The sequence below is a fragment of the Watersipora subatra genome, chromosome 10 (genome assembly GCF_963576615.1).
Source record: "Watersipora subatra chromosome 10, tzWatSuba1.1, whole genome shotgun sequence".
Taxonomy (NCBI): domain Eukaryota; kingdom Metazoa; phylum Bryozoa; class Gymnolaemata; order Cheilostomatida; family Watersiporidae; genus Watersipora; species Watersipora subatra.
In genome coordinates this window covers 40,079,593-40,093,442 of record NC_088717.1, presented here as the reverse complement: position 1 = coordinate 40,093,442, position 13,850 = coordinate 40,079,593, and the positions used below count along the sequence as shown (strand labels likewise).

At 32.5% G+C, this 13,850-nt stretch overlaps 1 protein-coding gene across 2 annotated transcripts in view; it reads right to left on the bottom strand.

Moving 5' to 3' along the window:
• The window catches only part of LOC137406543 (uncharacterized), a 52,818-nt gene that overhangs the window by 25,912 nt on the left and 13,056 nt on the right, over positions 1-13,850 (bottom strand). For both annotated transcript variants that reach the window (XM_068093141.1, XM_068093142.1), the window contains exon 3: positions 1,779-1,974. In XM_068093141.1, the coding sequence (XP_067949242.1) occupies positions 1,779-1,974 (196 nt within the window). The remainder of the gene's footprint in view (positions 1-1,778; positions 1,975-13,850) is intronic.

The following is a 13,850-nucleotide window of genomic DNA, read 5'->3' as shown; positions in this document are numbered from 1 at the left end:
CTCAGGGTACAGCAGTTGCACAAACATGTATTCAAAGCAGCAAGCTGTAGTATCTTCAAATAGAGTTGCCACGAATACTTTTATGTATATTTTGATTTAATAACTAGAAATTCCCCTGTCATACAGCCCACGACCAAAGTGATATTGGAAAGAAGAAAGAGTACTGATGGTTGAGAAATGCAATATTAGCAGTCAAATGGCACTGCAGTGCAATAGGATAACTGCAATGGTAGCTGTAATGTACTGGGTGTAGGTGTTATTATATACAACAAACAGCAATAATGAAAGGAAAAGATTATATGTTTATATCTCTTCCCCTGCAATAGGAGAAATGCAATATTGGCCAATATTAGAAGTAAAATGCACTGATATTATTAGAATAACCAATATTAATAATGCAGTAATAATAGAAAACCAATGCACAAATTTGTTTACATTTCAAAACGTCATAGCTAACAATATCAAGAAGTTGTGATATTTATATAGATTTTTAAAAAATCTATTTAAAAAGTGTTTGGTCATGACAAACAGCAATAATGAAAAGAAAAAAATATATGTTTATATCCCTCCCTCTGCAATAGGAGAAATGCAATATTGGCCAATATTAGAAGTAAAATGCACTGATATTATTGGAATAACCAATATTATTAATATAGTAATACAGTAATAATAGAAAACCCATGCACAATTTTGTTTACATTTCAACACGTCATAGCTAACAATATCAAGAAGTTGTGATATTTATATAGATTTTTAGAAAATCTATTTAACAAAACTATTTAGAAGAAATAATAACAGTAACAGATTGCCCATCATCGATGTTGTTAGTGTGACTATAAGACTTCAATAGTCATCGAAACTTATAATTAAATATTGTAATAATCTCATAAGAATCGTTAGAAAAAAATCTCATCGTCAGTTCCTTTACTTTTACTGCTTTGGACATCAGTTAGAATACCAAAGTACTCAAAATTTTCCAAAATGTCAGTTACTTTGAAATCGGCAAAAAAAAAGCAAAAAAGAAACGATTTCTGTACTTCTACGTTAATTACAGAAACCTTCGGCAATTCAACAATGCTATAGACTGGTAAAATGTGCACGTTATTTTTTGTGAAATGCGCACGACTCAATGGTTCTATTCTCTGTCGCTCGGCGTTTCGTTTGCCGGTCTTAATTTTGATGAAAGTAAGGCTTGACCAGTTTTAATAAAAATTTTTGGCCGAATTAATCTGTCTATTAATGTATAATCCGATCAGATGGGTTAGTTTTAAGATATTGCGGTAACCTTTCAAAGACTTGGTAACATATTTAAATAGGTTTATATGTGTTTTGTATCGTTGTTATACTTTAACGACTCTACAAAAAAATGGTTAAAATTGTTGATGAGATTTCGATGCAAGGGTTTGCGACGTTGTTGATGAATAATTTTCGTAAGTTGTGTGCACATGCATTTATCATAAAAACTCTCAAACTTCGCTCCGCTCGTTTGGTCGTGGGATGATTTTAATGCGCTCTGTAGCCACGATAAGCAACAATGAGTTATATGGCTACCTATATTGACTGGTTATGACACGCATATACAAGCTTATTAATCTTGCTTATTAATCTAACTGTAATTTTTCATTAATAAATAATACACATAGTATATACTATAATACATAATATAATAATATACAATTTTGTTTGTCACGCTCGGATAAATTCGATACACCCTGTAGACACATGAAGAAATACAGCTAAATGAAGTTAGGTCTACCTAGTAACATGACAAATCATACCCGAGTTTGTCTTCCAGCTCTGGTTGTGAATACAGTAAAACTAGCCATGGCAAGCTGTAGAAATCCATAAATAGTTCCAATGAATGCATATGCATTTATAGAGCCATAGTACACTTGATTAAGGGATAATATTGCTTCCTCCGAGACACCGACTATAATGGCGAGAATAGATAGCAGTATCTCCACAACTCCTATTCTGTAAGGTAACCAAGAGCTAGTATTAAATATTTGTTGTAATGTACCAATCTTTACTGCTCTCCCATGCACCTCCCTGAGATTGATACAGATTACTGGTTAGCGTTGTATCACATGTTGACATCACATGACACTACCTTTTTTTCTTTGGCGTGTTTTTATTTTATATTATACTAGCTGCATTACCCGCCTACAGAAACAGATTCACGTGCAGCATAAGGTTTATTGAGAGTTGTCTTTCATACTCTAAAACAACTCCAAATATGCAGTCTACTGAAATTGTTGTCCTGATCAGAGTATGCATCTATACTATATATATATATATATATATATATATATATATATATATATATATATATATATATATATATATATATATATATATATATATATATATATATATATATATATATATATATATATATTAACTAAAAGCAAGTGCAAAAGCATATAAAAAGAGAACTCTACACTAAAAACCTAAAAGATTATTAGTGGGGTATGAAATATTTGAAAAATTATTGCGAAAAAAGTAAACTTTTAGTATTTGCGTTTTTCATTTTAGTACAATTGTGTCTGAGGAGTGCTTCGCACGAAACAAATTTGTAACGCAAATACTAAAAGTTTACTTTTTTCGCAATAATTTTTCAAATATATATATATGTATATGTATATATATATATATATATATATATATGTATTTGTATATATATATGTATATGTATATATATATATGTATATATATATGTATATATATGTATATATATGTATATATATATTTTTTTTTCAAAGTCCGTATATCTGTCTGTTGGAAATCTGGCTATAGCTATTATTAGAACAGCTGAGCTGGACAACAATGCAGACAACGATGCAGAACGGTAAGTCATGGCTTACCGTCATTGGAAGCCTAACTTTATTAACTAGCTTAGTGGAGTTTTCCATTGGCAATATGCCAGTCTACTAGCTTGAAAGGTACAGTTGTTTGACAAAGTTTTAAAACCTTTACAGTTGTTTTTATTTTTCTCTTAATTTATTTCAACTACATGACACACTTCTCGCATGATATGTGCTTTGAAAGTTATAATGGCAAATGTTGTTATATGTTAAATGCAAATCAATTTTCTGTCCAAAGACTCTTCTATTACACGGGCAACGTCGGGTGGCACAGCTAGTACACATATACATGTCAATGTTGGAGAGAACAATGGAAATCTGCATTGTGTTTTACAGCTAAATGCGTGTAAAATCTAGTAAATATTCTAGATTCATGTGTCTAGATTCATGCATCCGTTCATACCCGTCAATATTTGCAGTTGACGATCGCGCACTTCTGTCGCTGAGCCCCCGCCTTGGCTGACCAGTCTTTACCCGCCCAGCAGTTGACAATCGCGCTCTTGCACTCGCCTCACAATCATTCGCTTCGCACTCACAATCAATCGCCTCGCACTCGCCTTGCAATCACCTCGCACTCGTCTCGCAATCAATCGCCTCGCACTCAATCGCCTCGCACTCAATCGCCTCGCACTCAATCGCCTCGCACTCAACCGCCTCGCACTCGCAATCAATCACCTCGCATTCGCAACCAAATAGTCTTGCAACCAATCGCAATCAATCACCTCGAAATCAATCGCCTAGCACTCAATCACTTTGCAATCAATCGCCTCGCACTCGCCAACTCATTCATCTGGAAAGCCGTGCCTGGAAACTCTCACTGTACTCAGGGCGAAAAAAATCTCCCGCGCATCCTCCAATGACGCCACGGCCCCAAGCCTAGCTGTGCTACCCGGTGTTGCCCGGGTAGTAAAAAAAGTCTTTGCACAGAAAATTGATTTGTATTTAACATATACCAACATTTGCCATTCTAACTTTCAAACTACATATCAGGAAAGAAGTGTTTTGTGTAGTTGAAATAAAACAACTGAAAAAACAACTGAGAGAAAATTAAACAACTGTAAAGGTTTTCAAACTTTTTCAAACAACTACAACTTTCAAATTTCATATCATGAGAAAAAAGTTTTTGCAGGACAACTGATTCAAAAATAAATAAAGCAACTGTAAAGGTTTTCAAACCAATGTGAATTTAAAATTTCATAACTTTCAGAGACCTATATCTTTTGATAACGTATAGTGGAACCTCAGTTCTCGAACATAATCAGTTCCAGAAGGTAGTTCGAAAACCGAGTTGTTCGAGATCCGAAACAATTTTTCTCATTAAAATAAAATAATGTTAATTTTAATCCGCTCCAAGGCGAGAAAACAACTTCGGTAGTCTTTTTTCAACATTGTACACAATAAGCTGTACTTGCTAAGCTTGTACTTGTAGTTGCTATTTTACACCATAAGCTGTACTTGTACCCGGGTAATAAAAAATCTTTGGTCAGAAAATCTATTTGTATTTAACATATATAACAACATTTGCCATTCTAACATTCAAACTACATATCATGAGAAAAGTGTTTTGTGTAGTTGAAATAATTTGAGAGAAAATAAAAACAACTGTAAAGTTTATCAAACTTTGTCAAACAACTGTAACTTTCAAACTTCATATCATGAGGAAAAGGTTTCCTGCCAGTCTAATAAATTGAAAAAATAAAACAATTGTAAAAAGGGATTAGATGTAAATTTCAAATAATTAGTAAGTAATAGCTAAATTAAGTCAGTTTTGCAACAATTACAATCAAAGATGGTACGGTAATGATACAATTAATACAAACTGAAAGAAAAAAATTCATGAATATGTTGAATTAATGGTAGCAATTCTTGCATAAAAGTGTGTGGATATAAAAAGGTTATAGAGGTTCACAAAAACGGCATCGTGTTTCATAGAGTTAATAAAATTTAATCGCCAAATTCTAATATCGAGAGAGTCTATTGTTGATATCGTTTTGCCGAAAAAAAATTAGCTCTAATACGTCGAGGACAAAAAAGCATCGCGTGTCATGAAGCTAAAAGAAAGCCCATAGAGTTGAAATTATTATGTCATTTTTGTGGGAAAACGGCAAACGATGAATAGGTTATGTATAAAGGCGTGTACTAACCGGAGATTTCTGTTAATGCGCCCTAAATACCTAGTAACGGCTAATAGTCCGAAAAGTACGGTACTCTATAAGGCGGACACATACACACACACACACACAGACAATGATTGCCGTTTATATAGTAGATTAGTTATTTTGTATTTATGTTTGTAGGACTACATGTATATGTCGTTTTTTTAGAAGAAATGATTATGAATGGCCCAATATAGTACATATACATAACATATTTTTGGTACTCTGCGACTCTTTTTGTTTAATAGATTAATGCACAAAGCCTAAACATGCTGACTTCTCATAACAAAAGTCACCAAAACAATCGTGTTCTATAAATAACACATCTGAAATATTTGTCAAAAAATAACAAATGCAAAAGGTAATATTATAATATTACTTTTTGCACAAAAGTTATTATTAATTAATATTAAAAAATGCACCTTTTGCACAAAAGTTGACTTTTTAATATTAATTAACATTACCTTTACTAGTGTGGACAAGTTTCAACTAAAAAATAAAATTCCGATCCCTTCTCGCGGATGATAATTTTAATGCTTAACAAAAACTAGTTGAATGCTCGGTGTTGTCCGGGTGATAAAAAATTCTTTGCACAGGAAAATATTTTTATTTAACTTATACAACATTTACCATTCTAACTTTTAAATTTCATATCATGAGAAAAATGTTTTTATGCAGTTAAAATAAATTAAGAGAACAAATAAACAATGAGTATGTGGAGGTGTGTGTATAAAAAGGGTTACTGTCGCAGCAGAAGATCGTTGTATTCAAAGTTTTGATGGATGATACTGATCATACTAGTACCTCTCGATACCGGTACAAAGGAAAAAATGAACTATCAAACTTTCTTTGTCTGATACTTTGTCTGACTGAATGAAGAGATAATGTGAAGGCAACTCCTACTCTAAAATGTACAATTGTACACGAGAAAAGCAATTAGCTTTTACAGATTTACCGAAACCAGAAATATGAGTGTAACGGCACATTTAAAATTGAAACAGCACATTTGAAAATAACAAATTAAAAAAGGTAATGGTACAAAAAAGAATTTTTTTAAACCATTTTCAAAAATAACAAATGCAAAAGGTAATATTAGTTAATAATCAAATGTGCACATTTAGCGTGTGCATACGATATATGATGAGAGCGATAGCATCGCAAGAACTAAGAAGAATTTTAATATTACCTTTTGCACAAAAGGTAATATTAATTAATATTAAAAAATCCATATTTGGCATATGCAACCGTGAAAAGGATATACAGAACACGGTGAGAGCAGAGCGATGGGAACAACAAGAACGGCTTTGCCTTGTGGTTACGCCTGCTTGTTAGTAAACTTGTGATTTGAATGTTGCGAGTGCAAATTCACCACAAAGGTGATTTTTCATTGCTAAAACTTTATTGCTATTATTTGGCAGCCGAACGACAGACAGACATTTATATATACGTATATATACGTATATATATATATATATATATATATATATATATATATATATATACCCATATTTCCGAGGTAGGAGTTGAATAAATATATACCAGTTAGGAGGTTGCGGAATATAAGGGATTAGGAGTTAACGCAAATATATATGGGTAAGCCTCCTATATGGTCTAATTTATCTACATTGTAGATATATATATATTTATTCACCTCCTAATTATTATATATTTTTATGGAAATTTTAGGAGAATATGGTATCATACAATATATATTCATCGCCTTATCATACTTTGTATATATGCATACTAGAAAAACTGTCAAAACTTGGAGAATGTCTAGATGGTTGTTGTAAAGTACATATCAATTTGAAGGTAAAATAATTCATACCTCAATGAGTAAGCAAAAATAATGATTACCAGTTAGCAGATTGCTACAAATTACACATAAATTAGAATGTTACCATTGTAACTTATGTAATAGTTACAATGGAAACATTACATAGCATGGCATAGCTTACATACCCTTTAGTAAGATGCCGTAACTTATATCATTTAGGAGTTTGCTATAACTTGTTTCTTTTAGAAGCTGCTCTGATTTACATATAATAAAGTATGTTGCTATAACTTATAGATCATTTGAGAAATTGATATAATTTGAATTTCACATAGTTGGTAGCAATTATCTATATATCAGTTAGGAGGCTGCTATGGATTATATATTAATTAGGAGGCAGCTGATATTTATATATCATTTAGGAGGTTGCTATAACTTACATATCATTGCAGAGGCTGCTATGAGTTACATATAATTTAGGATGTTGCTATCACTTATAGATCACCTAAGACCTTGCTACAATTTGAATTTTCCATAGTTGATAGCTATTATTTATATATCAGTTAGGAGGCTGCTATGGATTATATATTAATTAGGAGGCTGCTGATATTTATATATCATTTAGGAGGTTGCTATAACTTACATATCATTGCAGAGGCTGCTATGAGTTACATATAATTTAGGATGTTGCTATCACTTGTAGATCACCTAAGACCTTGCTATAATTTGAATTTTCCATAGTTGATAGCTATTATTTATATATCAGTTAGGAGGCTGCTATGGATTATATATTGATTAGGAGGCTGCTGATATTTATATATCATTTAAGAGGTTGCTATATCTTACATATCATTGCAGAGGTTGCTATGAGTTACATAGAATTTAGGATGTTGCTATGACTTATAGATCACATAAGAGTTTACTACAATTTGAATTCCATATAGTTGGTAGCTACTATTTATATATCAGTTAGGAGGCTGCAATGAATTATATATTACTTAGAAAGCTGGTGCTATTTGTATATCATTTAAGAGGTTGCTATAACTCACATATCATTGCAGAGGTGCCATGTGTTACACATAATTTGGGATGTTGCTATCACTTATAGATCAACTAAGAGTCTGCTATAATTTGAATTTCATATAGTTCGTAGCTACAGTACTATTTATATATCAGTTAAGAGGCTGCTATGAATTATATATTAATTAGGAAGCTGCTGATATTTATATATCATTTAGGAGGTTGCTATATCTTACATATCATTGCAGAGGTTGCTATGAGTTACATAGAATTTAGGATGTTGCTATGACTTATAGATCACATAAGAGTTTACTACAATTTGAATTTCATATAGTTGGTAGCTACTATTTATATATCAGTTAAGAGGCTGCTATGAATTATATATTAATTAGGAGGCTGCTGCTATTCATATATCAATTAGGAGGTTGCTATAACTTACATATCATTGCAGAGGCTGCTATGAGTTACATATAATTTAGGATGTTGCTATCACTTATAGATCACCTAAGACCTTGCTATAATTTGAATTTTCCATAGTTGATAGATATTATCTATATATCATTTAGTAGGCTGCAATGAATTATATATAAATTAGGAGGCTGCTGCTATTTTTACATCATTTAGGAGGTTACGATAACTTACATATCATTGCAGAGGTTGCTATGAGTTACATAGAATTTAGGATGCTGCTAGGACTTATAGATCACATAAGAGTTTACTATAATTTGAATTTCATATAGTTGGTAGCTACTATTTATATATCAGTTAGGAAGCTGCAATGAAATATATATTAATTAGGAGGCTGCTGCTATTTATATATCATTTAAGAGGTTTCTATAACTTACATATCATTGCAGAGGCTGCTATGGGTTACATATAATTTAGGATGCTGCTATCACTTATAGATCGCCTGAGAGTTTGCTAAAATTTGAATTTCATATAGTTGGTAGCTACAGTACTATTTATATATCAGTTAGGAGGCTGCTATGAATTATATATTAACTAGGTGGCTGCTGCTATTTATATATCATTTAGGAGGTTGCTATAATTTACATATCATTGCAGTGGTTGCTATGGGTTACATAGAATTTAGGATGTTGCTATGACTTATAGATCACAAAAGAGTTTACTATAATTTGAATTTTATATAGTTGGTAGCTACTATTTATATATCAGTTAGGAGGCTGCAATAAATTATATAGTAATTAGGAAGCTGCTGTTATTTATATACGTATCATTTAGGAGGTTGCTATAACTTACATATCAATGCAGAGGTGCCATGGCTTACATATAATTTGGGATGTTGCTATCACTTATAGATCAACTAAGAGTCTGCTATAATCTGTACAATAAAACAACAATCTGTATAAAACAACAATAATTGTTTTTAGAACCTACATATTGTATAGTATGTTAAACTTTAACGTAGGAATCAATAAATTTGTATTTAAAACAACAACAGCCACCATGCTTGATACCAAAAAATTCAACTAGTCAAGTACCATAGAATGGTCGTTGCTTAGTCACCAAACGGAGTAAATTTATTCAGACGTCAAGTTTAATGCAATATTACAAAAGCCTCAACAACAAGAAGACCCTGCTGCCAGTTTAATTTTGCAGCTTCTTGAGTAAGTTGTGGGCTCGGGCATAAGTCATCATTATAATTTTCAAACACCAATTTCTTTTAACAGTATACAGCTCTGGCATTTTTGGTAGTTTGCCTCAATCTTCCGATCATGGCTTTTTGAACTCTCAATTTTCTTTTAGGCTGCATAACTTTCTGCTCACTAATATAAACGAATAATGTAACTCAATATTTGTAAATATGGTCTATGTTATAGTTTCTTATTCAGTCACATATCGCTGCTGCACTGCATACAAAAACTTAAAAAAAATTAGTTGGTAACAATGCATGGACGCAACTCAGTTACTGTGATTGCTAAAATGAAACACACACATTTTTGCTTGCTGTGCATATTATCTACAGTAATAATATGAATTACTTGCACAACATACTTAGTTACTCAATCTAACATACAATAACAGCAATGTCTTTCTATTCATCTTAAGCCACTCTTAGAACGTTAAGTAAAAACATTTCCCCACTCGGGAATGGAGTGTCAGGTTGCAAAACCTGCGCAATACCACAGCACCATAAATTGGGTAGATTCCAAACAAGCCCATTGTGCTTATGTAGAGCCCAGGGAAAAACTTAATGTCACATAGAGAGCCAATAAAAATACAATAACATTCTATCTTGAGGGCATTTTCGCTTTTCAAAACTTCTTTCTTACTGCAATTTATTGTTAGCAATGATCAGTCGGGCTGGACCCAGCACAGTACCAAATTTTTTCTAACTTTAGATCTCTTGACTTTGGGTGGTTTTATTGATCAATAGTAATACTGAGTGCTATTATTCACATTTTACCAGTAATAATAATGCCCTGAACTGTCAAGAAATTGATAGAACATTCTACTCAGACACATTCACTTAAATTTGGAAAAGGACCCAAAAAGATATATTTCTCATTGTGTAGTGAATTTCTGATTGTTTTTAGTCAAGCACAGCGTTCTAAGTAATTTTTTGGGCTTGTCGGTTTGACAGTAAGTTGTCAGTAGACTGGCTGCTGCGGCATATTTCCTTATATTTAGTTTTTCTTTAAAAGAATTATTATAATTTATCTTAGAGCTTGTTTCTTGAATAATACATCATAGTGTACAGTGCAGTACAACAGATAATATCTATTGTCGGTATTGTATTATCTATCATAGTAATTGTTTTATGCACATTTTCTGTACATAAAATAATAGCTAAGACTGCTTGATACAAAATAACTATACAAGTGCATAATTGCGGAGTTGGTCTCTTTTAGTCTTCACAAAGAGCACATTTATTGACAAATACAACGCAATGATAATAAGAAGGTTCAACAACATAAAAAAATTCAGCTGGCATTTTTTCTCGCAGCCTTCTTTAGCAAGTTGTTGGCTCGAGACCGAATCACTGTAACACTTCTGTTAGGCAGCGTTGAGTGTTTAGCATCCAACACTGATCTTGTTGGCAGTTTGCCTGATTTTTCAGTCCAGTACTTGTCAAATTCTGCTATTTCCTCTGCACTTTACCGTTTTCTGCTGACTGAAATAGTAAATAATATGAATTATCATTTATAAAAATCTGATAAGCTATGGCTTTGATGAATCACATATCATTGCTCAGCTCCATTCAAAAGTTAAATAAGCTGGTTTACGTGCTGCAAGTCAAAACAGAATTGATGGTTTCTAAGATACAAGTGAACAATAAGGACATTAATGCTCGTTAGTGTCATTTCTCATTTAGTAATATACTACTTAACCAATGTATTGTTATTCAAAACACACATATACTGTAGAAGGTACTTTGATGACCACTTCTATATACTACTTTAGTAGCTAATTATGAAACTAAATGGTGTGCCACTTGTATGCATGCGATAGAGCAGTTTGGATTTCTATTTGCTTCAAATTATTAGAGAAATGATCAGGATTAACATTTATTGAGCAGTCTCAATGGCCAGTGTTCAGAACGATTGCTGCTAAGCTTAGTGTGACCTGACTGGGTAGCTATTTATTGAGTCATTAATTAGGCTAATACTTGACCTATGGGGTCAAGCAATGTGGTTAAACACCATTGTTCAGGTGTTCATTGAAACCACTAATGCCTTGATTGCTCTAGATACCTAAATGCCTCTGACTAGGAGAGCTATGTTTTGTAACCTGACAGCAGCAGAACACAAAGACTAGTGTCAGCATTTATGTAGGCAACGAATTTGACTGAAATACTTGAAAAGTTAGACACCTTTATTTTTTCTACTGCATTTGAGCTACAGCAAAATAATCACGCTTGGTTCCCTAGTACATCGTGTTAGTTTAAAGCCACTTATCATAGCATCACCCACATTTAATCTGATGTCTGAAAATCACTCTTCGGTGTTGATAATCCATGTATGTCACTCTGCACTTATTTAAAATCAATGCATTTTTGATTAGATGCTACTACACAAAGAGAAATATACCCTTGGGTTCTTTTTTTAAATTCATGCATTAGTGATTTGCAAATATATGAAAGCAGAGCCTTATTTAAAACTAAAATCTTGTTGCGTCAATATTTGCAAAGTTATGCTTGCTATTTTAACCTTGACCCAAAACTCCAATATGTCAATTTAGCTGAAATACAGCTAAATTGACATAAGGTAGAATCTTAATTTGAAGGCCATGTTCATTCGAGCGCTATTCTAGAAGTGTTGAAAACTAGAGTGTCACCCTTTAATTGACAACCACATCCAGCTGACTGCGACTTCAACATTCTTTGATCTTTGGATCCGATTTTGGACAGGATGGATAGAAAAATGTTGACAAATTTTGACTAACAATGACTCAGTTACAACAATAGCAATTAATACTTTTGTCAATGCATATTGAAGTGAGTTTTCTAACTTCTAAGCTTTACAGTGTTTTCGTTAAAGCTTTGAAAGCAGCACCGTGGAAATAATTAATAACTCTATCAGGCTGATAATAATTTTATTGTTTAAGCGGCCTTGATAGTTCGGCATATATGAAAAAAACGGTTTAGCAAATATGATGAAATCTGTACTACTATTTGAGGCTAAAATTTCTTGCACATGCTACAGCATTAGAATAAGCAGTTAACGATGGCATTTTGCAAGCTCAACGCCCAGTGTATATGTTATCACTGAATCACAGCTTAGTTTGTGTGTTATATAGTTTTTTATGTGTTTTTTTCAAAAGAAGTAACGTTCACTTGAACGGCGGCGTTCTATCTTTAACCGTCATCTATTATAGTACAGGTCTAGTAGAGGGGCGTTTAAATGAATGGGGACTCAATTAGAGATTACATAATATTTTATTAACCCTTTCACCGCTGCATGCGCATTTAGGCGAAATCAATGGACGACCGGCATATGTGCATGTTGCGAATTTCCTGGCAATTGCGTAGTAACTTAATTTTATTATTCGTTGACAACATAACTAACAGTCTTTAAGACTTTTTATGGTATTGACAGTGTTGTCCAAAAGTTTCCCTGTAAAATTACCCTAAACTCACGAAGCAATTTTAAATTTTTGTTTAGGACTTTTCAACATAAAAAGAAACATTTGTTCTTTCTGATTTTCGAAATATTTAGTGCTATTATAGCTTTCGCAAGTACATCCAGAATTGAAAACAGATAATTACTTATGTTGATAACATTATTGATGATTGTTGATGACTGACGGATTAAGATTTTAGTGATTACACATATAATTAAAGTAGCAGCTCCAATAGTGACTCCAATGGTGGTCAAAGTAATAGTTTTTGTAAGAGTAAGGAACATGGTAGAGCATTGTTTTTTGAGATTCGAAGGGATCGTAGCTTCACATAGCATTAGCAATGCACAAAGTAGGAATGCATTAAGTTTTTTGAATAGTACTATTTTTTAACGTGTTGGAAAAATAAAATCTATAACAAAAAGGTTTTAGATAGAGTTGAAGCTAATAAAGATTGAACATATATTATGAAGCACAATCGACAATTTTTGCCACTATAATTGGAAGGGTTAAAAAATGCAGTGCCATGGCATTCAAACATAGATTTTATAGTAATATTATTTCTTATAAATTTTTTGAAATAAAATTTTTATTAATGTTGCACGCTCTTGTGGAAACTAACTGTTAATCAGCAACATACCCCCTTCAAGAAAGCGTCCAGCTGTGCTTCGTACCATTTTCCATCTGGTGGATATAGTGCTTGGATGCGGTGACCAGGTTTCTACCAAAATAAGCAAAACAATTTTAATAGCCCAAACAGATGTTATGCAGGTTAAAAAGTGATGCAAAAGATGCCTGTTGTTTTTAGGTTTTTCAGCAAACCCGTGTCCCTACCTCCCATTACTAAAATTCTATGAAGCTGTAATATTTTATCTCATGCGATATTCTTCTACAAAATTGAAACATAAGTTTTAAAGCTTCAACAATTTAAAGGATTTCATTTACTCCAGTCAC